The following is a 20,873-nucleotide window of genomic DNA, read 5'->3' on the forward strand; positions in this document are numbered from 1 at the left end:
TTAAATGGTTTTGCATCGTTATTCTTTAGCGAATGCTATCTCTTAATTTGAGCAGAGGAAGCTACTTATTTTTCAGTACTTAAGGAATTTACTTTTCACCCTACTACGTGTTACATGTTAACGTGAAATCTTTCTCTTCTAGTTACATGAAATACTTTCAACCACCTTCAGGTTTACCATTGTTGTATTTAAATGACAATAAAACCCCAACAACCTGCAATGCAATTAAAAACCATTTTTTCACTTGTGCTCTTCGAGGGATTCTGCAAAAGGTGCCTTTCAACCTCAGTTTTACTTCATGGGAGGTAAAGATTTTTCCATGTAAGTCCTTAATCTACATGCAGTTCATTTGTTGCTGGGAGGCAATGCATCTTACAGAAACAAATGTTTGCTTTCTTGGGGTGTTTAATGTGAGAGCTTTACTGACGCTTCTAGAGCCAGTAATTGCATGGATAACACATGTAGAAATAGCACAAGTAGCTGCTGATGTGCATTGAGTCTCAGGAGTCGGCTCGCAAGCTGTGAAGCACCAGGTGAAATTGCCAGTGTTGGGACTTAGTTTTATGGCACCTGACCTATTGTAAGGCTTTACTTAATAAAGATCGTCCTTGTGAGTTTCCTGTCTAGATTAAAATTCTGGGTGTGTTTTGAAAGCAAAGTTGTGCTTAAGTAGGAAATAGTCCAAAGGAATGGGGTTTATTTCCTCTGGAGTTTACTTGCTGGCAGTATATACGTGCTGTACAACGGAATGCTGTGTGCTGCGTTGTGGCACAACCTTAGGAAAGTCTCTGTGGTAACAACAGTCCTCACATGATTCTGTGGAAGGATTCTCCTATCTTCCCAAAATCGGAGGAGATGCAGATTTAAGGAGAGGGCTTTAATTTACGATGGCTGTTTTTACTGTGAATCTGAGCTAAGCAGACCCCAAAGCACAGTCTGTTTCCTATTCCTCAGCAACGCTCCCCCTCCCCCACCGCGGGGAGGAAGGGCGTTGGCGTGGATCACGCGTGCGCGGCGGCGCCGGCTCGCGGGGCGCCTCCGCCAATCGCCTCGCGGCTTCTTGGCCCGTGGCTCCGCCCCTTGCGTCGGCGAAGGACAAAGTCACGGCGCCGGGCCCGCGGTCAGCCTCTGCGCACAGCTGCGGCCCGAGCAGCGCTCAGCGCCCGCCGCCATCTTAGGAGGTGAGTCGGGGCGCCCGGCCGGCAGGGCCCGTCGTGCGTTTGGGCCGCCAAGCCCGTACCGGATACGGGACCGCCGGGCCCTGCCTGGGTGAGGCCTCGCCGCCCCATTCCGCTCTTCTCGTCCGCCTCAGGTCGCCATGTTCTCGTCCATCGCGCCGCTCGCGCGGCTCAACCCCTTCTATGCGCCTCACTTCCAGCTGTGCCAGGATGGGCTGAGGAAGCGCGCGGAGCCGGCCGAGGCACCCACCACGCGGCGGAGCCTGGCGGCCGCGTCCGCCGCCGAAGGTGAGAGCGGGAGGGAAGGTCACGGTGTGGCCCGCGGCGCCCGCGCCTCTCTGCTGGAGCGGGGCCGTGCCCGTTGGGACGGGGAGCGGCCCGCTGCAGGACGCGGGCGGGGACGGGCCGGCGCCGGGCCTACGCGCGGCCGCTTGGAGGACGAGGAAGGGCACGCGAGGGGGAGGCGCTGGCGGCCCCTTCCGCTCCTCGGCGGATCGCGCCGAACGGCACCGCGCCTCGGGCGCTGCCGGCGAAGGACGCGAGAAGGTCCCGGCTCGCGGCGGTGGTGTAGGCCCCGCTGATGGCTGCCCTGGGGCTGCCGGATCTCTGCTTCTGGATCCGCTGAGCCTGTAGGCCCGTGCTTCTGCCTGCGGAGAAGAGCAGCGAACATACATGGGTCTAAAAGATCCTTTTTGCGTGTGTGTGTGTTTTATTTACGTCTGGACATCCACGAACGTTGAATAGCAGCTATTCTGTGTTGTTTTATTTGATTTTTCTCCTTAGTACTTAAGTAGATAGAGGTGCAAAAGAATGCTGTGAAAAGACGCAGTGATGCTCCTTATTTTTAAGGCCAAGACCTTCCTGTGTGTTACCTAATCATTGCTGTGACTTCCAAAGGTCAGACCTGCCGGTAGTGAAAGTAGACATGAAAACTCACGTTCCTATATGCTGCCTATAGGAAAATGTTTGCCTGCTTTTATTAAAAATTCCATGCTATGAAAGGTTCTTGGCAAGATTTCTCTTCTAAAGCCCTTTAATTACTGAAGTCTGTTAGAGCTGTTGTGTGAACTTCCACGTAGCATTTGAAAAAGACAGAACTGAGTGTTGGGTTTCATTGAATTTAAAAGAACAAACCTTGGCTTTCAGTAGTAGTAACTTTGCTCCTAGCTAAATAAAGCCCTAAATCACCATTCAGCATGCTAAATATATCCTGTATGTGCATCTGTTTCTTGAAAGCGTTATGTTAAATCTTTATCCATTTTGTAGGTAGATAAAATCAGAGATGACATATATGTTTCCTTGTTTGTTCTGCTTTTTCATTGTTTCAGTTATTAATTGGTACCCTTTTGTGCGGTGAGAGTAACAGAAGATATCTGAGCTCATACAAGGTCACACAAAGTCATCAGTAGTACCCACATGACCTTTCAGGTTCAGCTCAGGGCATCAGCCATAACGCAGCTATTGGAATTTGTCCTTGTTAATGGTTCAGATCTAAAATAAAGACAACAGCTATAGTACAGCTAGGGTTATTTCACTTAAGAGCGTAGACGTGTTTTTGTGCTGTGTGTTTATATTTGAGTAGCTTTAGGGCGTTTGTCATTAAGTCAATGCCTAGGTACGTTAGGATGTCTTTCCTGTCATTTCCTCTGCTGTAATGTTAGCTCATTCTTTTCTCAGGTAACAGTTTTTAAGGAAACTTGGTTACGCTTCTGAAGTAGAAAATAAGGTATCTACTATGGTTGTCTTTTCCTAATACTGCTCTTCTGCTATAAACATACATACAGGGAAAGAGTGTAAACCAACCTTATAGTGGCTTGGTTTTCTGTGCTTTTGAACATCCAGTTGACCAATCAGACTGAGTGTCATTGTAATAAAGGAGATATTTAAAGTTCTGCTTACCTGTGGCCTCTACAATGCTCTGCCTTACTGAGGAGTGTAACATTTAACATTAAATTAGGGTGGAAAAGGTAATACAAAAAGGCAGTCCAGGTATCTTGGCAGTGTAGGAAGTACAATAATGTCTTGCTGAAGGCTGAAGATGTGGTTAGACAACCGCCCAGTAATTCAGACGTGGAGTCTTCTCTGATTACACCTGCACAGAAAACCTCATTTGTGTGTTTAACCAATCGTTTTGATGAGTTTTAAACAAACTGTTAGTGCCATCTGGAAGGCAGACAGCTTAACCGTTCTATCTAGAGGTATGTTCAAGTTCTGGGCTAACATATATACAGATTTGGGCAGTATCTCAGTTTAAAAAAATCTCTTAGGTTATACATTATTCTGATAGTTAATTGGTTCCTGTCTTTAAGTTTCAGCTTAATATTTTGTCTGTGATTAGAAATGTGTTGTTATTTCAGAGTAAAGAGGAAATGACTTTTTTATTGTCTTCACGGTTAATTTTGAAGAGTAAGTTGAGAGGTAAACGTGATGAAAAATCTGGAATGTTTTGGGGAAGCTCTTTTACAATAGAGAAGTTACAAGCCGGCTGAACATGTCAGTGCTAATGAGTGATTAGCTGATGGTGCTGAGCATAATCGGGAACCTCTGTTCATGTGCAGAAAGGAATGTATTTAAAACATGATGATTTCCTACAGAGTACTTCACGGAGCAGTTCTAGTTGAGTATCTATTGATGGCGTACGGTCCAAAAGTTTCTTTGTTTAACCTTTTCTATTAATGTTATTAAATCTAATAAAATTCAGAAATTTCATTTAACAGAAGCTGTTTAATTTCTGCATTTGAAAGAAAAATTCATCTACATGAAGGATCTGAAAAATACCTGAAAAAATATCATATAAAGGAAAAAGAAAAACATCCAATTTTTGTATGATAGGTCTGTGTGGTCTCCACCATCAGTATTAGTGTGAGAGACTTTTAAGACATAGTCTTTAATTCCCTTAGGTTGAAGGGGCTTAAAAGAAGTTTTGTCTCTAAAATAGTAAATGCTTCCTTTGCTTTTTTCCTTGATACAGAAAGATGCTTGACATTGCAACTTTGAGTCACAGTTGTGCTAGTAGTTATGGAATTATCTTCCATGACATAAATATGCTGTGAGCTATAACCTTTTTGGTTTTTGTTTTATTTTTTTCAAAGAATAAACTTGAGTTGAACGGCCCAGAATCCAATCTTGACAGTCCAGAAGGTGTTAAGTTAAAACTAGGAGGTTATTTCTGATATAACGTTATAGTTAATAGTAAAGCGTGGAAGATTATTTGTATTTAATAATTTGGAGAAGACAGCACTGGGTCAATTTTGTTTCTTTTCAGGTCTTCGTTACCATGTCTGGTTGATTGATGTGTCATTTCTTTTTCCCTAATTAGAATACAGCTGTGAATATGGCTCAGGCAGATTCTTTATGCTCTGTGGTTTCGGTGGGATTATTAGCTGTGGAACTACACATACAGCACTGGTTCCTCTAGACCTGGTTAAATGCAGAATGCAGGTTTGTTCTGCATGCGGTGAAATTGATAAAGTGTGTTCAGTGTGAGATAATTAATCTACTAATGAAATGGAAGCTTAATCTATCTCTTGGACATCCTTGTCCAACAATGCATGAAGTTTATGTAAAAGCATGGTGTGTCTTTATTTTTTGCTGCAGAATACAGTTGTGAATATGGCTCGCTCAAGTTTTATGCTCTCTGTGGCGTTGGTGGGGTCCTAAGTTGTGGCCTGACACACACTGCTGTCGTACCTCTGGATTTAGTGAAATGTCGTATGCAGGTTTGTATTAACTCAGATGTTTCTTAAACTTTTTCTGTACGTAGTCAGCGTAACGAGAGTTCCATGTACATTTTCTGGATGCCACACAGCAAATAAATTGAACGCTGATTGTCAAGCTTAATGCTGTGAGGTTAACAAAATACCACATTCAAGGGAAGCAGAGTCATTTAGGCTGACCTGGGTAAGTTAACTATGTTTAAGATAAATTTAGCTTACTGTATTTCCAGAACAACACCCACCACGAAGTTATTCTGTGCTGGCTGGTGGGCTGCTCTGCACAATTCATGTATGTCAAAAGAATAAGTAATTTGAAGACTTAATTACATTTTTAGCCTGGAGTGTCATGCATGTACAGTTTGAGCCATTAACATTTTGGATGTTGCTGCATGACTTACAGCTTGGATGGATTCTAATGATGACATTTTCAGTATAAAAGATAGAACTTTAAATTGTGAGGGTATCATTGTTTGTTATCTGGTTTCCTTATAGTGATAGGAGTGGTTTTTCACTGAACTGAAAGGAGTGAAACCTCATTGCACTTAATTTATGATACCGACTCCAACGCTAAAATAATCTGGTAAACATCCGTGGGTAAAAACATAGTAATGGGTTTATTCAGGCATATCTGTGCCCCAGGAATGAAACAAATTAAAGCACACTTCTGAAGCACTGGAAATGTACTGAAGCTATTAACACTTCAGTATCGTATAGTCTGACACCAATTCTGAAAGTGGCAATTTTGTAGTGGTAGAGCTCCTGAAATGTGGAAGAAACTACTAATTAACCAGAACTGCTAATCACACTGGGACCGCATGTGCTGTTCTTTAAAAAGTGTTCTTCTAGAAGGTCTGTAGCATTATTTACAAGGAGAAGGGGTTTTGTGTGCTTGAGAACAACTTAAATTCTGGTCTCAAATGAATGATTTTGTAGTGCAGTGGGCAGACCCCTGGTGCATCAGATGGAGGCAGTGTGATCCCTTTTATCAAATTTTGATTGAGGCTCAGCCTCAATCTCTTATTTCTGCCAGTAGGAGAAAAGCTGTAGTTGCATACTTGCGTTGTTACAGGCAGAGTTTGTCATCAAAAGCCAAGACAGGGAGTTTGACGTACATAGGCAAAGATGAGCTTCTTGGGAAGGAGGAGATTGATCATGGGTAGAGAGGATGTAGCGTCGTAAACAGTTCTTAAGTCTGATTGCGAGTTGAGTTAATGGATAGAAGGACTGAGAGTCATGGAGTGCTGCATATACCACTGGGAGCAAGGCATCACAATTCATAGGCTTCAGCTGTTTTGTAGGTGTGTTTTACTTGGGCTTCTAGTTCTGGGCATCTTATGAGATGGGGTTGGTTATGCTTCTCTTCTCTAGCACTTAGAGTTGCAAAGAGAAAAGGTTCCAATTGGCTTCCAGTTGTGACCTTGTAAAACCTGTCAGCATTTATTTTTGTACAGATCTTATAAGAGAGCATGTTATTAGTTCTCCCTAGATTCTCCAGGAAGAAAACTATTTCCTGCCCTCCTAAGGAAATGCTGGAGGATAATGAGTACGAAAGGCAGGTGGACATGACTTCAAGTATGCCAGAACGACATGCTTCAGTGTTTCTGTTAAATGAATTGTTTGCTTTCACGTGAAACATATAGTCTGGCTGGCCTTTATTCTCAGAACTAGTACTCAGAGTACCAGATGACCTCCAGAGGTCTTTTCAAGCATCAACACAGGTTTTTTGTGTGCGGAAAATATTTTGAATGTAGCCCTTACTGCAAAATCAAAGTACAAGTGCAGACATTCTTTACTCTTTGATCGACCTATCTTAGTCTCATTGTTTTGAGGGATCAAACTAATAGTGGACAAATAACCTTTTCAGTTTAAGAATTGGGGGAATCTCCAGACTTTGTATTTGTGTAGTTGTGACACGTAGAGTTGATGAGATCGCTGATAAATGCTGTCAAGAATCTGAACTAAACAAAATTATGCAAAAATAGTACTGTCAGTGTTAGTGAATCTCTCCTATGTACAAAGTCTTACTTATGATATGGAGAATAAATATAAAGCAAAACTGAGGATTCTTGATTCCTGAGTGTTGAAGAACATACTGACTGTTTAGAGTTTGGGATTAGCAAGTGATCACTGCAGTTACATTAGTGTAACCTTGTGATTATGTTGTTCAGAGGAATCCAGCTGTGTGAGGAATTCAAGACTTTCATATTCCAAATGAAGATGTGAGAAGTCATAAGCTATGGCCAGCAATTAACTGTCTGTTCTGTTTAGGTTGATCCACAAAAATACAAGAGCATCTTCAATGGATTTTCCGTGACAATCAAAGAAGATGGAGTTCGTGGCTTGGCTAAGGGATGGGCTCCAACTTTTATTGGATACTCCATGCAGGGGCTTTGTAAATTTGGTTTCTATGAAGTTTTCAAAATCCTGTATGGCAACATGCTGGGAGAGGTAAGCATTAAGTGCTTTATGTGAAGCTGTGCATCAGCAGCATAATAGTTGTACTTGCAGAGAGGAATCAGGAAAAAGTACAATTCCTTAATGAAAATGTGTTTAAATTTACTTCAGGAAAATGCCTATTTGTGGCGTACTTCGTTATATTTAGCTGCATCTGCCAGTGCAGAGTTTTTTGCTGACATTGCTCTGGCTCCAATGGAAGCTGCTAAAGTTCGCATTCAGACACAGCCTGGATATGCTAACACCTTACGGCAAGCGGTACCTAAAATGTTTGGAGAAGAAGGCATTTGGGCGTAAGTTTTTAGTGTTTCCTTATTTTTTTTTATAATGAAGAACTATTGCTAAAACTGGTAGTGCCTTTAGGTTGTAATACTTGTTAGTTTTTATAGTTCAGGATAACAACAAACTTAACATCGGGGAACCTGTGCTGAGCTGGCTGTTAGTTCCACATGCTCCTTAGATCCATCTTTGTGAGTATCTTTGTGCTGAGTTCTGCTGGATAACTTCAGTTTCTAGCAGTTCCAGTCAAAGTTGCTCAGCAACTTTTTTGGTTGTACAGTCGAAGATGCTTGAGTCATTGGCATGTGAGAGCAATCTAACTGCATGTTAGCTTTCTGTTCTGGTAAAAGTGACTACAAATACAGGAGTCATTTACCGCTATCAGGACATAGCTGGTATGCAGACATTGAACCTTGCTGCGCTTGTAGTAGCAGTACTTCATTATTGCAGTGCATTGTGATCTGAAAGGGATTGGTTAAATCCCTGTCTTGCTGTTTGCAGGTAGTACACAGAAATGAATAAAGGAAATGTGTTCCTGTTCCATAGGTATTGTGACAATTTGACCTTGCGGTCACAGTCTGTTAGGAATTGTTTTGCCAATAGCAGCAATAAGACAATTTCTTTTTTTTCAGATTAGAAATATTCCTTCAGTACTACAGATAATCAAACAGTTTCTCCTCTTGTTAAGTTTCTATAAAGGTGTTGCTCCACTATGGATGAGACAGATTCCATACACAATGATGAAATTTGCCTGCTTTGAACGTACTGTTGAAGCTCTCTACAAGTATGTTGTTCCCAAGCCACGAAGTGAATGTACAAAAGGAGAACAGCTGGTAGTCACATTTGTTGCAGGCTATATTGGTAAGAAAACTTTAAATTCTGCACTTGAAAGTCACATGATTTTCTGAATATCAAGTAGATGTGACGAGAATGGGGAATTTGCATGTAACTTCGACACATGCAGGGGAAAAACCTGGATGCAATCTCTGATTGACTTGAGTAAGCTTGTAGTAGCACAGTACTCTTACCTATTCCCATGTCTACTATGTTAAAGTCTTAGTTTAGAAACAGCAGCTGGTTCAAACAAGGAACCTTGCGTCTTTGTGAGGCTAGGAAAGAAACAGGAACATTGAAAGAATGGTAGAGAAATCTGAGTGGAAGGGTGATAGTGCATTTCCTAAGATTCAGAATGAATTTTCTTCTGGCAGAAGGGGGCAGGGGTAGTTAGCTGGTTGAGGTGTTTCCTGATAGTCATATAACACTAATAAGAACAGATTTCTACAATATCGGGGGACTCGATGGATCTCCTGTGCAGTTTATTAGTGATCTAGGGAAAGTGTTAATTCATTTGGTTGTATTTAGCGTGCACAGTAGTGATACAGTTAAAGCACCATAGAAGTAATGTCAAATTATTCTTTCAGCTGGTGTGTTCTGTGCGATTGTTTCTCATCCTGCTGACTCTGTGGTGTCTGTGTTGAACAAGGAAAAGGGCAGTTCTGCTTCACAGGTTCTTAAGAGGCTTGGATTCAGAGGTAAGCGCATACCTTTGTGTGTTGTGAGTTTAGTGCCTGCGGTCTTTTGTGTTCTGGAGTTGTGTTTCTTCTTTCCTGGTTTCTTTTGCTCATGGCTTGTATTTTGCTCTGCAGGTGTCTGGAAAGGTCTGTTTGCCCGTATCATCATGATTGGTACCCTGACTGCACTACAGTGGTTCATCTACGATTCTGTGAAGGTTTATTTCAGACTTCCTCGTCCACCTCCACCTGAAATGCCAGAATCTCTGAAGAAGAAGCTTGGTTTAACTCAGTAGACAGCTCATGGACTGACTTTGCTGGCTGTCCAGTGATGAGTTTCATGAAACTTTTATATATTTGACTATGTGGAAAACAAACTCCTATATGGTGTCATTATTGGCTGTACCCTCATCTCATATGAGGGTTTAAATTCTACCACTGTCATTGCCTGAAATAAATGAGAAACAGAGTGCTTAGTGTCTGTTTACTACCGCATATAGAAGCTTCATTTCACAGCAGCAAATGCCTCAGATACTTCCCAAAGTAAAAAATAGAAAATAGGCCTTTCCTACACTTCAGGAATTAGAATTGTGAAACAACAGCAACAAAATAGGCCTTCATTGTTCCTTGAGAAGGGCTGAGAAACCCCATGCAGTACTGCAGAAACTAACTGCAGTTGTATGCTTTTTGTCAGTCCTGTTTCACCTATAACAGCCTATAGGAGCTGTTTCTGTAAAACAGATCAACTGCAGTGAATGTGATAAAAATGCAGTCCGAGAGGACAGCCCAGTTATGGCATCTGTGTTCTGCATAGAGTTCAGGGAGAATCTTACAGTATTTGGAATTCTCTGCATTGGGGTGGTCACTGCAATGCAAATTATGCTTACTTGACTAATTTCTGCTTCTCTTGGCTTTGAACTGCACCAAAGATGATAGTTGTTTTAGCTGTACTGTGGAATTAAATTGCAGCAGCTACTTTAACAAAAGCAAAGCTGATGTAATAAAGTCTATCAGAAACATCCAACCACTGAAAGATAAATTAAAAATGGCTTGTCTCTTCTTGTAGGGATTGAACATGCCAACTTCTTAACTTCGGTATTTCTGTAGTTTGATCTTTACTCCTCAGCTGCCCTCCTGCCTTCTTTTTCACTCAGTGAGGTTAATACTGAGTTTCAGTTGAACCATACGTTTCTGTGGGTCTGATTTTGAACCTTGACCATTTGAAGAGATCTAAGCTTGTAGGCATGCAAGGAGAGAATCTCGAGAATGTTTTATTAAGACAATGAATTGTATTTGTTTCCAGTATTTAATGTAAAAGATGAGTATGCTGCCTTTTGAGTTTCAGGACGTAAAAGTTGAATCACACTGGGTAAAATTCAGAAAATGCCTAACAGTGTATTAAGGGTTCATCATCTCCAGCGTTACTTTGTTTGCTTAGTAGAGCTGGAGTGTGTGTCCTTTCTGCAAAACTTCTGCCTCTTGCCTTTCAGCGTTCAAGCTGGCAATGAACGATCTACTCTGTTGGAGTAGCATAAATAGATTGAGCACAGCATCCTGTTCTGGTCTGATATTCCTGCTACCTTTGTACATAGCATTGAGATCCCTGCCTCTTGGAAAAAGCCTCTGACTTCCCAAGATTTTGGGATGGTGATGCTAGACAAGCAAGCTAACCTTTATTTCAGTTTGCTGCCTTTCTAAGTGTAGAGTAAAATCTAAAGCTCTTTCGCTTTTCCAATGACACTAAACACATTCTTTGAGTGGTTGGTAACTAACGGCATTATACAACAAAGTCAAATCCCCTGAGTGTGAATAAAACACTTGTACAAAGTACCTTGGGTTGAATCTCAGTGATAAAGGTACGTACATCTCACCCCTTTTGCTAGTAGGAAGCTTTGAAGTTATTTAGCAAAAACATTTTGTTGTCCTAAGAGTTGGTTTGGAGGAGAGTTTTAACTGCAATCTTGATCTTACATAAGACCACTGATACTGAGTTTTAGAAATTGCCTTTTATGTGTGGTTCAACTTAACGACCTCCCTTGTGCACTGAACAGCATAGTTTGTGTAAAGGCATGTGTTAACCTACTGGGCTTTACTAAAAAACAGCAGCTTCTTTCTAAACCTGGGAAAGCAAACCACTTCTATGAGCTTCTAAGGCTGGTGGAAGAGTAAGACAGAACTTGCTTTGTATAGCAGGGTGACCTGACTGCTACGTAAGCCAATGTTAAGCCAAATTTTGCAAGACTTCCCTGTCGTTTCATGGGTGGCTCAAAATCGTGCAGTTTTTCTCTGGAAAGACCTAGGCTACCTTTATCAAGGTCAGTCTGAGATAAGACTACTAAGAACCATAGAACCACAAGGTTGGAAAGGACCTACAAGATCATCTGGTCCATCCGTCCTCCCATTACTGTTGGTACCACAAACCACTAACAGTTAGATCTTTTCTTTTGTAACTGAGAAAGGAATAATAAGACCTAGCTCTACTTCCACTATTCTGTTCCAATGGAAAACCTGAGAGGGAGCTGCTGACTCTGGCAGCTGCAGCTGCTAAGTGTTGATTTTCAGCCATAGGCTTGTTTGGATGCTTGAGGTGCTTTAACATAGAAAATGCTATTGCGCAAAAGATCATCCACTGAAACTTTAACAGCTTCAGTGGGAAAGTGGTGGTATTAAAATGTATTTAAAAGTCAACTCTGTCATTAATAAATGTGCTTTATAGCATAAGGTGTAGTATGTTTTCTCAGAGAAGATGGGTGGGAGAGTCATCGTACTTTAGGTGGGCTTGGTTGCTCTGTATGGGAAAGGAGCACTCCTGGAACCACACATAACTGAGGTAACTTCAGAACAATCATTAAACCCAGGAGTGCTTTGTAAAACATGGATCACATGTATGCTGCTTCTGTATATTGTTTTATGAAGGGGAAAACATACTTTATTACTATTTATGGAACTGAGATCTGCTTTCTGGTTTAAAACGTACTGTCTATATGAATTTGGAATAAGAACTTTCACACCCTGTGCTTGTATTAGATTGTACTGCAGATCAAATACGCTGATGTTGCTAATACATGCTGAAATGCTTGTTACATATCATTTTGAACTGGGCTATAATAATACAAATAGATGTAATTCATTTACATTTCTACACGGAAATGTAGTTCACAGTGAGAACAATAAATCCTGTTTTTTATAGCGAATGTGAGTACCTCTCGCACAGATGAGCTCAGTAGCTACATGGCTTTGTTGCAGGATATGGTTTCTGTAACTTGAGTGGTGTGGGACAAGTATCACTATCAGAATTCTGACTGTGTTGGTGTTCTGGTGTCTTAGAGCAAACTTCAATACATAGGCTGTGCTCCTGTAATGTTTCAGTATTCACCACTGAACACTGTTGATGTTTTTATTCATTGTAAGTTGCTGGCTAGAATACTGTTCTTGAGTTACGTACTTGAGTGGTTAAAAGCAAAGATGTCCTGAGTATCATTACGGGTCAGACTGTATGGAATGATACGCTGCAAGTAGCAAAGCTCTACTTATCATTACTACCTGAATCTCTCCTTCACATCATGAAACTGTAGAGGGTATTGTTGACCATCCGTAGAAACACACTATGTAAGAATTGTGTCTTTCCTGATCAGATACACTCCCCCTGCTGACAGCACCAAATCAGCAAGCAAGGTTAGCAGATTGATCTAAATGTATGAAAATTGCCCCGCTGTGCCTCACCTTTTCCAATACAGAATGAATTTTGCCTCTGCCCTTAGACCAAACCGAGGACTATGACTGTGGTGAAGGATCTAGAGGGGGAGATATACGAGGAGCGGCTGAGGTCCCTTGGGACCCCATGAGGGAGGGCCTCGTGGTGGCCTACAGTTCCTCACATGGGTGTGGAAGGATGGATGCTGAACTCTTCTCTGGTGTTGAACACACAGTTTTAGTTTTGGGTAGTTCTGTCTGGGACCAGGATTTGGACTTGATGGACTTGTGGACCCCTTCAACCCATAGGATATCCTATTATTCTGTGATACTGTATTCTTCCAGAATGATGCAAGACCTGCACTTTAACACGGCTGATCATTCGGGATGTTCTTTTATTTTTCTGTCTCATTCAAACACCATCCTGTCATTTTCAGGACTTTGCTCAAGAGTTATGTGAAAGAACAAAGGTTCCTTGGTTGGCACATGTGGATGCTTTCTAGGAAGCCTTCCAACAGTTTTATCCTCATGGACGGTCAGATGGACTGGAAGGGAGCAGAAGAAACTTGGAGCTAAGAATGAACTCAGACCAGGAAAAAAAAAGAGAGAAATAAAAAAAAACATTCAAGGTTTCAAGGTTTACTAAAGGCAATACAGCGAGCAAGGTACAGAAGATGGGGAACATAAAGAAGCACAAAACTTATTTAGTGCTAAATGAGGATAAGAAGAGTGAGAGAGAAGAATGTCTATTCTATCCATCTTCTATCAGCCTGAGAGCTGAGCAGCTGCAATATGTTCATATATGACCATCTAAACAACTGATACAAAGACCACTCTATTAGGTCAGGAGCTCATATCAGTCTTACTCTTTGTCACCTCAGTAGCCTCTCTCTGTTAGTCTTGCCAATCACTGTAGTATTTTACAGGCTAAGCAATGATGAATAAAGCTGTTAGGATTTCTACATGGATATGGTGATACTGGGGGAAGGCCATCAATAAGACTAGTAGATCTTTCAAGGCACCACTTCTGCACAGTCCAGTGTTTTCAAAACCTAATAATGCTGCACAATTATGTGACTGCCATCATAAGGCCTCACAGAAAATAAATACTGATTTATAGGAAAACATTTTTGCTGTGCATCAACCGTATTTCTGGGCATTGCTTGGTCCCCTGCATTTACCTAAATTGCTAATGCAGTTTAATTAGCTTTCATTTATCTGGAGACTGCAATTGTATTTCTCCTTTTGGAGCAGGAAAGAGAAAGCTGAAGATGGATATTTCAATACTTCAATACTGTTTTAATGTACAAAACATACAATTTATTAACTATGGCACCTGTCACACTTTGGAAAGACACAAATATGCACAGAAAAACATGTTTTTTGCTCATATCGTAGCTAGTTTCCCCTCAAAATCAGTATGATTTTTTTTCTGCTCTCTTAAAAGAAAGAAGACAAGTTTCAAAGTTCCAGTGTGCTTCCAAAGGAAGCCTTTAAATGTTGCCTTTCTTCTTAGCACTACTCATGATGGAGTAACACTCCTCAAACACTGCTATTCTGAAGGCAGTGTCTTTTCTAGTGATCAATTCATATCTGAGATCTTGGCTATCTCATCCTTCATACCTTTGATCTCAGTCTGAACTCTTGTTAGATTGGTCAGCTTCTCATTCAGTAAAGCAATTTCTTTCTCCTGTTGTAACACATCCTCAACTAATCTTCCTATTCTCAGTGTTAGGTCGCTTATTAATGGCTCCAAGGTGGCAAAATCCTTTTTTAGACTGTACATCTTGGGTTTTAAATCGTTCGCAAAAGTAACTGTCTTCAGAACTTTCGCTCTGTCTCCTTCAAGATTCAGAAGTCTGTCTGAATGTTTGTTGAAGTCACTCCTCAATACAGACAAAGCTGTCTTAATCTCTTCAATTTTTCTTGCATTACTGGACGCCAAGCTTTGTAGTTCCGTACTTCTGTCAATGCTGCTGGTAATCAGATCACCTATGTTTTCTATGGTCTTCTTTTCACCTTTTTCTACTTTATCTTCTAATGCTTGCAAAGACTCCGTCAGTGCGGCCACCTCTGAGACAAGGCCTGAAATACGCCTTATGTCAGTTTTTACTGTCACAATCTTCAAAGTTACATTTTTGGCTACGGAAGCTGCATTCTCTTCAACACTTGCAACTGCATGAAGAAGGGTTGTCAAATTCTTCTGCAGTTCTTCGTTCTTTTTAGCTACGCTGCTCGACCACGTTGTCATTGTATAAATGTCTCCCTGTAGACGTCTTATGTGAGAAGGTACCTGAAGATGTTCCAGCTGCTCCATTACGTTCAACGTCTTTTCACACTAGAGGGATACAAATAAAAATACATGACAAAATTTCTAACTTAACAACAATCATCAAGATTAAAGCTATGCTCCAATTAAACACCTTAGTATTATGATGTTGAAATTGAGAGCTAAACCCCGTCTTTAGGAGATAAGACATTTGCTGCAAGGCAGTTAACATTTTCACTTTTTCCTTTACTGAGCGAAAACGTGCTACTGTTGGATTTCTGGCTGAATTTGCTAGTTCATATGTGCCAGGTTTGTTTGTTTGTTTGAGAAGGGAGAAGCAGGTTGGGCCTCCCAACATACATTGCAGAAATAGCCTTGTTTTCAGAAATGGTAAGATCGATGCACCTGAAGGCTGGGACCAATCATATGATGCAGGCATAACTACTGTATTACTTTCCTACCTCGTAACTAGCTTTTTTGTTGCCGTTGTTCAGTAAAAACAAACTCGGACAACTCAGAGTATTAAACTATTAGACCTTTTAATTACAAGGCCCTATCTGGTTTGGTTTTTTTTTTTACTGTTTTTATGAGAATTCATTAAAATCTGGAAATACTAAGGTCAGATTGCCAATTCAGTACAGCAACTGTGTTCTTGACTTTTCTTACTGGCCCTAATCCTAACTTCAGTACAATGAAACATCCGCTTGGCTGCTAAAAGCTACTAGTACAGCAACTTGGCATGTAGAGAGCATTAGAACTGAGATTACTGAATTAAGATTAGCCATAATACTGACTTTTAAAACAAACAATTCCAACATGCCGCTATTCTTTAGTTAGAACAGCATTGGACAACATAAAAACTGGGTACTGTTTGCTGGCAAGCTTCTAATTGAGACTGTTTTCTACAACGGATATTGATGTAGCACAGTGGTGGTGTTGCTGAGCAAGCCCCCACACAACATAGTAAAAAAATAAGTCTAATGACCTCTATTTTTTATCCTTTAATTAATTCGGTTGAGTTTTTAGGATAGACCAAATTATTTTGAATTATTCACCAGGACAAAGCAATACACTGCAGCATACTTTTATTGAATACGACTGTACACAAATACAATCTATACATAAATAATAAATAGGCAAACCTGAAATATCCTAACATTGAGGAACAGACGTTTAAGTGTCCTGAACAGGCAGTATTAACTGCTCTCTCTAGAGAAATCAATTGTTCATTGTGTTACGAAGTCAACAGTGTGATAACAAAAAGTAACAACACGGAAACCAAAGCAATGAAAACTAAACATAAATTCTAGCGTGATATCTCTGTCCCCCTCCCAACTCCCAGCTCATATGTTGGAATCACATAACTTATAATCAATTAAAGTGCTTCTTCCATCAGCATAAACCTTGAGTCCGACTTCACTTATCCCCGTCTTGGTCACTTTCTAACTTACAGCCTTCTGATCTTATTCCTTCAGCACTCAAAGATACTTGCATGTCACGTGCTACTTCTTCTATAACTGCTGTTTTATTTTGCAGTTTTGATATGCTGTCATTGTACCATGCACCTTCAAGAACGTTGTGCATCACTGCTGTATCGGAGGCAGTTTTCAGCATATTACTTTCCACAGCATATAGCTGCGCTGCCAAGTCCGCTACCTTCTTCTCCATGCTTAGCAATTCACTTGATAATCTAAGGATAGAATGAATAGCATTTTCAATTTTTGGCAAATGGGTTTTGCACTCCTCAACTTTAGGCTCATAGTCTGCAAGTTTCTGATTCAGGTCTGTGTTCTTGGCTAACAGACTATTCTGTTCCTCTTCTAGTTTTCCAATTGCTGTCGCATGTGAGTCCAACTTCTGTTCAAGTCTAGCAAATTCATCACCTTCTTGCCTTTTTACTGTTTTGATATTTCTGGCTGTACCATCTTCCAGGTCTTTTAATCTTTCTGAAAGGGATTTAATTCTTTGGTCAACTTTATTGATTTGGGAAGTAACTTCTGTATGTATGAACTTTGCTTCAGATTTTATGCCACTCGTGTTTGCGTTCATTTCATCCACGCTTCTTCTCCAGGAATCTGTAATATTTTGGATCTTCTCATCAATGCCCTGCATCTTTGTAAACAGAGTCTCTTCATTGTTCTCAATCTCTCTTACGGTGTTGTGAAGAGAAGATACTTCCTGCTCAAACTCAGTCATCACAGAGATGGATGAGGCAGATTCTTGTAGGATACTGTCAGATGACTCCAGCTGCATTCATAACACAAAACAGTGTCCAGATCTACTTAACAACAGCAAGACTAGAAAATCACTTGCACTTGTTTAACAGAGAATGAAATCCCTGGGAAACAACTTTATTTGTTACAAAGTTTCTATATTAAGATTTGTTTTCACATTTGTTTGTTAAATAGTCATCTGGCATTAAAGAGCTGCATAAAAAGGTATGTTTGTTGATGATTTCCACAGAATGTGGGTTCTTTGGGGTGGGAATGTTAAATATATCACACTGCAAAATGTTGCACGGGATTTAGATAATCTGAAGTGCTGCAAAGAAAAGTGAAATTACATCATATACAGATGACAACATTATGAGATCAGTGCTAAATCAATATCACTTGCATAAGCCATGCTGTTCTCTCATCACCATCTGTACAATAATTCTGCAGCCAGCCTGTTTCTACTTCATATTGCCCCATATATGAAAGTAAAATAGCAATTAAATTGTTTTAAAAAATCACTATCACTTCTGTATGTCTTTCATTTTGCTAGAACTGGTCTAACATGTAAAAACGCCTGTACTTTTTACTTCTTTACTGTCTTCTTTTTACTACTTTACTGCCTTCTTTTTTTTAATTAGTTTTTAAATTAAAGTCAATGTTCAGCTTAAATTTCATTGGTTTAGGATGGAGTGAACGCAAGTTTTGTCACTGCTTTTGTCATGGATATGATTTCCTTAATAATGCTTTTTTCCTTATTTATTAATGCTTTTCAATAATGCTCATATTCCAATATGTACACATGATCAGTAAACAAGTGTTTAAGTAACTAATGCAAAGCAATGCAGTCCTTAAACTTTCCTCATTGACTGGTCCATTGCAAGTCTAATACATAGTGCTTCAAAACATTCTTTACCTTCAAAGCACTTTTGTAAGGTAGATATTTATATTTACCTTCATTTTAAAGACAAAGAACGGACTAAGAGTGACTTAAACAAGCTTCACTGGAAACAACAGACTTCTTGTGCTGTTTTCACAAATGTTGCTATAAAATATTCATTCAAGGCCAGTTCACAGGAAAGTAGAACATATAAGAAAAAAATTATCCAAAAGAAGAGTCAGTCAAATTTGACTAAAGGTCAATACAATAAAACAATGACAAATGTTCACCAGAAATAATCCAATTAAGATGTTAATAATTACCTTTTCAGAAATTAAGCTAACTTTATTTTCCATGTCCAGGAATCTTTCAGCTTCTTGCTGCAAGAAATTGTACCTTTTTTCCATATCAGCAAATCGACTCGACTGCTGAAACAGTAACCTGCAAATTGCAAATAAATAAGAAGTAAATATAACAATATAATTTGAATACATTAAATGTCCCAGGATCTGATTCACAGAAATCTGCTAATGAAGGGAATTGCGCTCATACAATTTGCTAGTGAATCTGATCTGTCTTCATACCAGAGTTGATGCCTTCCAATACACATATAAAAATAAGGAAACAATAGATACACTTCTCTTTTACATAGCATACCATCTAACAAAGAAAGAAGGATCACCTTCTTCATCCTGCTGGCCCCACATCCTTGGATGTAGCCCACAGTACAGTTGGCATTCTGGACTGCGAGAGCACACTGCAGGTTCAGGTCCAGCTGCCACCCACCAGTACCCCCAAGTCCCTTCTGACAGGGTTGTGCTCCATTCTTACATTGCCCAGCCTGTACTGACAGCAGAGTTTGCCTTGACCCAGATGCAAGACTCCACACTTGGATCTGTTGAACTTCATAAGGTCCACTCTGTCCCACCTCTCGGGCCTGTTTAGGTCTCTCTGAATGGCATCCCATCCCTTAAGTGTGTTGACTTCACCACACAGCATGATGTCATCCGCAAACTGCTGAGGGTGTGCTCAACCCCACTGTCAATTCCACTGATGATGTTAAAGAGCATTGGCCCCAGTACTGACCCCTGAAGGATGCAGCATGTCACCAGTATCCATCTGGACACTGAGCCACTGACCACCACTCTCACAACCAGTTCCTTATCCATCAAACTGTGTACCCATCAAATCCATATCTCTCCAATTTGGAGGGAAGCATGTTATGGGGGATTATGTCAAAGGCCTTACTGAAGTCCAGACAGATTACATCAATTGTTCTTCCCTTGTCCATTAATGCAGTTACACCATCATTAAAAGCGACAAGGTTGGTCAGGGAGGACTTGCACTTGATGAAGCCATGCTGGTCCTCCCGTATCTCCTCCCTGTCTTCCATGTGCCTTAACTTCCAGGAGGGTCTGCTCCACAACCTGCCCCAGCACTGAGCTGAGGCTGACAGGTTGGCAGTTCCCTGGGTTATCCTTTGATTCTATGAGCACATAACCAGAGTAGTACATACGGTAAAGCCTGTTCCTGGGCAGATAGAAGGGATCTCAGTCCTGTACTTTATGTGCATACTAGTGAACGTGAGAGCACAATGGAAGTGAGGCTATGAGTAAAACCCTGTCATTTTGCTGGATTAATCCCTCAGTAAGGCTTATGGTAGACAAGGGGGTCCTCTCACTACTACAGCCATTTCATCTAGAAGAACAGACTTTATTTAAAATACTTGCACTTCCATGAGTTGCTGTTTTCTATGATATTTGTTAGAATATTGCATAGCAATTAGAAGTTTCAAAGAGAACAATAGTCTGCATGGATTAAGGTAAGCAGTGAAAGCTACAAGTGAGAGATACAGAATGACAGCGGAATAAAATGATCAGTGACGCCTACGCCTACTGTTTTACCTGTATCTACTTATGTAAGCCACACATTTATTCAAGATTCAGATAATGAAACCTGACCGAGTGTAAGATAAGAACAAGTTCTTCCAGATTGCTGTGCAGGGATACCTACCAGGCCAGCACCAGGCAGGCAGAGAGAGAAATCACACTCAAGGCCATCCGTGAGTCCATCCCAACAGAGCTCTGGCCGTGGCTCACCCTGGGGCCATGAACCTTCCCACGGCTGCTGTGCTTCTCGAGCTTCTGGGAACCTTCATTGCTCTCGGATGAAGGAAGACCTTTTTTCCTCTGCTTCACTTCAGACATTTCGTGTATTATTTTTTAAAGAGCGGGAGCAAAAGAGCTGCCAAACAAAACAAAACACCAGTTAGTTACACGAATACCCAGAACAAAAACTAACGAACAAACAAAAAACCCCAAAGCAAGAGAGTCCTTCGGTGCATAACACGTCGAGCACCACGACATTTATGGAAGTTCACTTACAGAAGACTCGGTGAAAACTTTTATTTTCCCCTCAGCGCACCACAGAGCGCGGCTCTGACGTCCGCTGAATAACACTCAAACTTCTGCCCGCGCCGCCTCGCCTAACTACTGTACAATCAGCGTCGGTGAAGATATACATGTGCGGATAAAGGCCGCTTTTCCTCTCTGCTAAAAACAAGCCCGCCCCGCTCCTATCTTCCACAGCGCTGCCTCCTGCTCCTCCCCGTCCCCGTCCCCGTCCCCCGAGCAGCCCCACCCGCCTCGGCCCGCCACGTCAGGCTCGTGCCGACATCCCC

The 20,873-nt window shown here is 41.0% G+C and overlaps 2 protein-coding genes and 1 non-coding gene across 4 annotated transcripts; 2 read left to right on the forward strand and 1 right to left on the reverse strand.

The window, feature by feature from the left end:
* The first annotated feature begins 1,046 nt into the window (after positions 1–1,046).
* On the forward strand, positions 1,047–9,608 carry SLC25A3 (solute carrier family 25 member 3). Its single transcript, XM_072348344.1, has 8 exons — positions 1,047–1,181; positions 1,313–1,466; positions 4,776–4,897; positions 7,163–7,342; positions 7,460–7,641; positions 8,316–8,488; positions 9,049–9,159; positions 9,274–9,608. The coding sequence occupies exons 2-8, from the start codon at positions 1,319–1,321 to the stop codon at positions 9,432–9,434; spliced, it is 1,077 nt and encodes a 358-aa protein (XP_072204445.1). The 5' UTR covers positions 1,047–1,181; positions 1,313–1,318; the 3' UTR covers positions 9,435–9,608.
* LOC140247541 (small nucleolar RNA SNORA53) lies at positions 7,795–8,035 on the forward strand. The gene has a single exon (XR_011902719.1). It is a non-coding gene; the product is annotated as a small nucleolar RNA SNORA53 (small nucleolar RNA).
* A 3,602-nt stretch (positions 9,609–13,210) lies between the features above and the next one.
* On the reverse strand, positions 13,211–20,825 carry IKBIP (IKBKB interacting protein). 2 transcript variants are annotated; one of them, XM_072348334.1, is made up of 4 exons: positions 20,578–20,825; positions 20,207–20,437; positions 18,517–18,634; positions 13,211–15,169 (listed from the first exon to the last, which is right to left on the reverse strand). In XM_072348334.1, the coding sequence occupies exons 2-4, from the start codon at positions 20,398–20,400 to the stop codon at positions 14,414–14,416; spliced, it is 1,068 nt and encodes a 355-aa protein (XP_072204435.1). In that variant the 5' UTR covers positions 20,401–20,437; positions 20,578–20,825; the 3' UTR covers positions 13,211–14,413. The 2 variants fall into 2 exon arrangements, with proteins under 2 accessions (XP_072204435.1, XP_072204427.1); XM_072348326.1 differs by lacking the exon at positions 13,211–15,169 and adding an exon at positions 15,695–17,347 and having other exon boundaries at positions 20,578–20,797.
* Between the last annotated feature and the right edge of the window lie 48 nt (positions 20,826–20,873).

Source organism: Excalfactoria chinensis, chromosome 1 (genome assembly GCF_039878825.1).
Source record: "Excalfactoria chinensis isolate bCotChi1 chromosome 1, bCotChi1.hap2, whole genome shotgun sequence".
Classification (NCBI taxonomy): Eukaryota; Metazoa; Chordata; class Aves; order Galliformes; family Phasianidae; genus Excalfactoria; species Excalfactoria chinensis.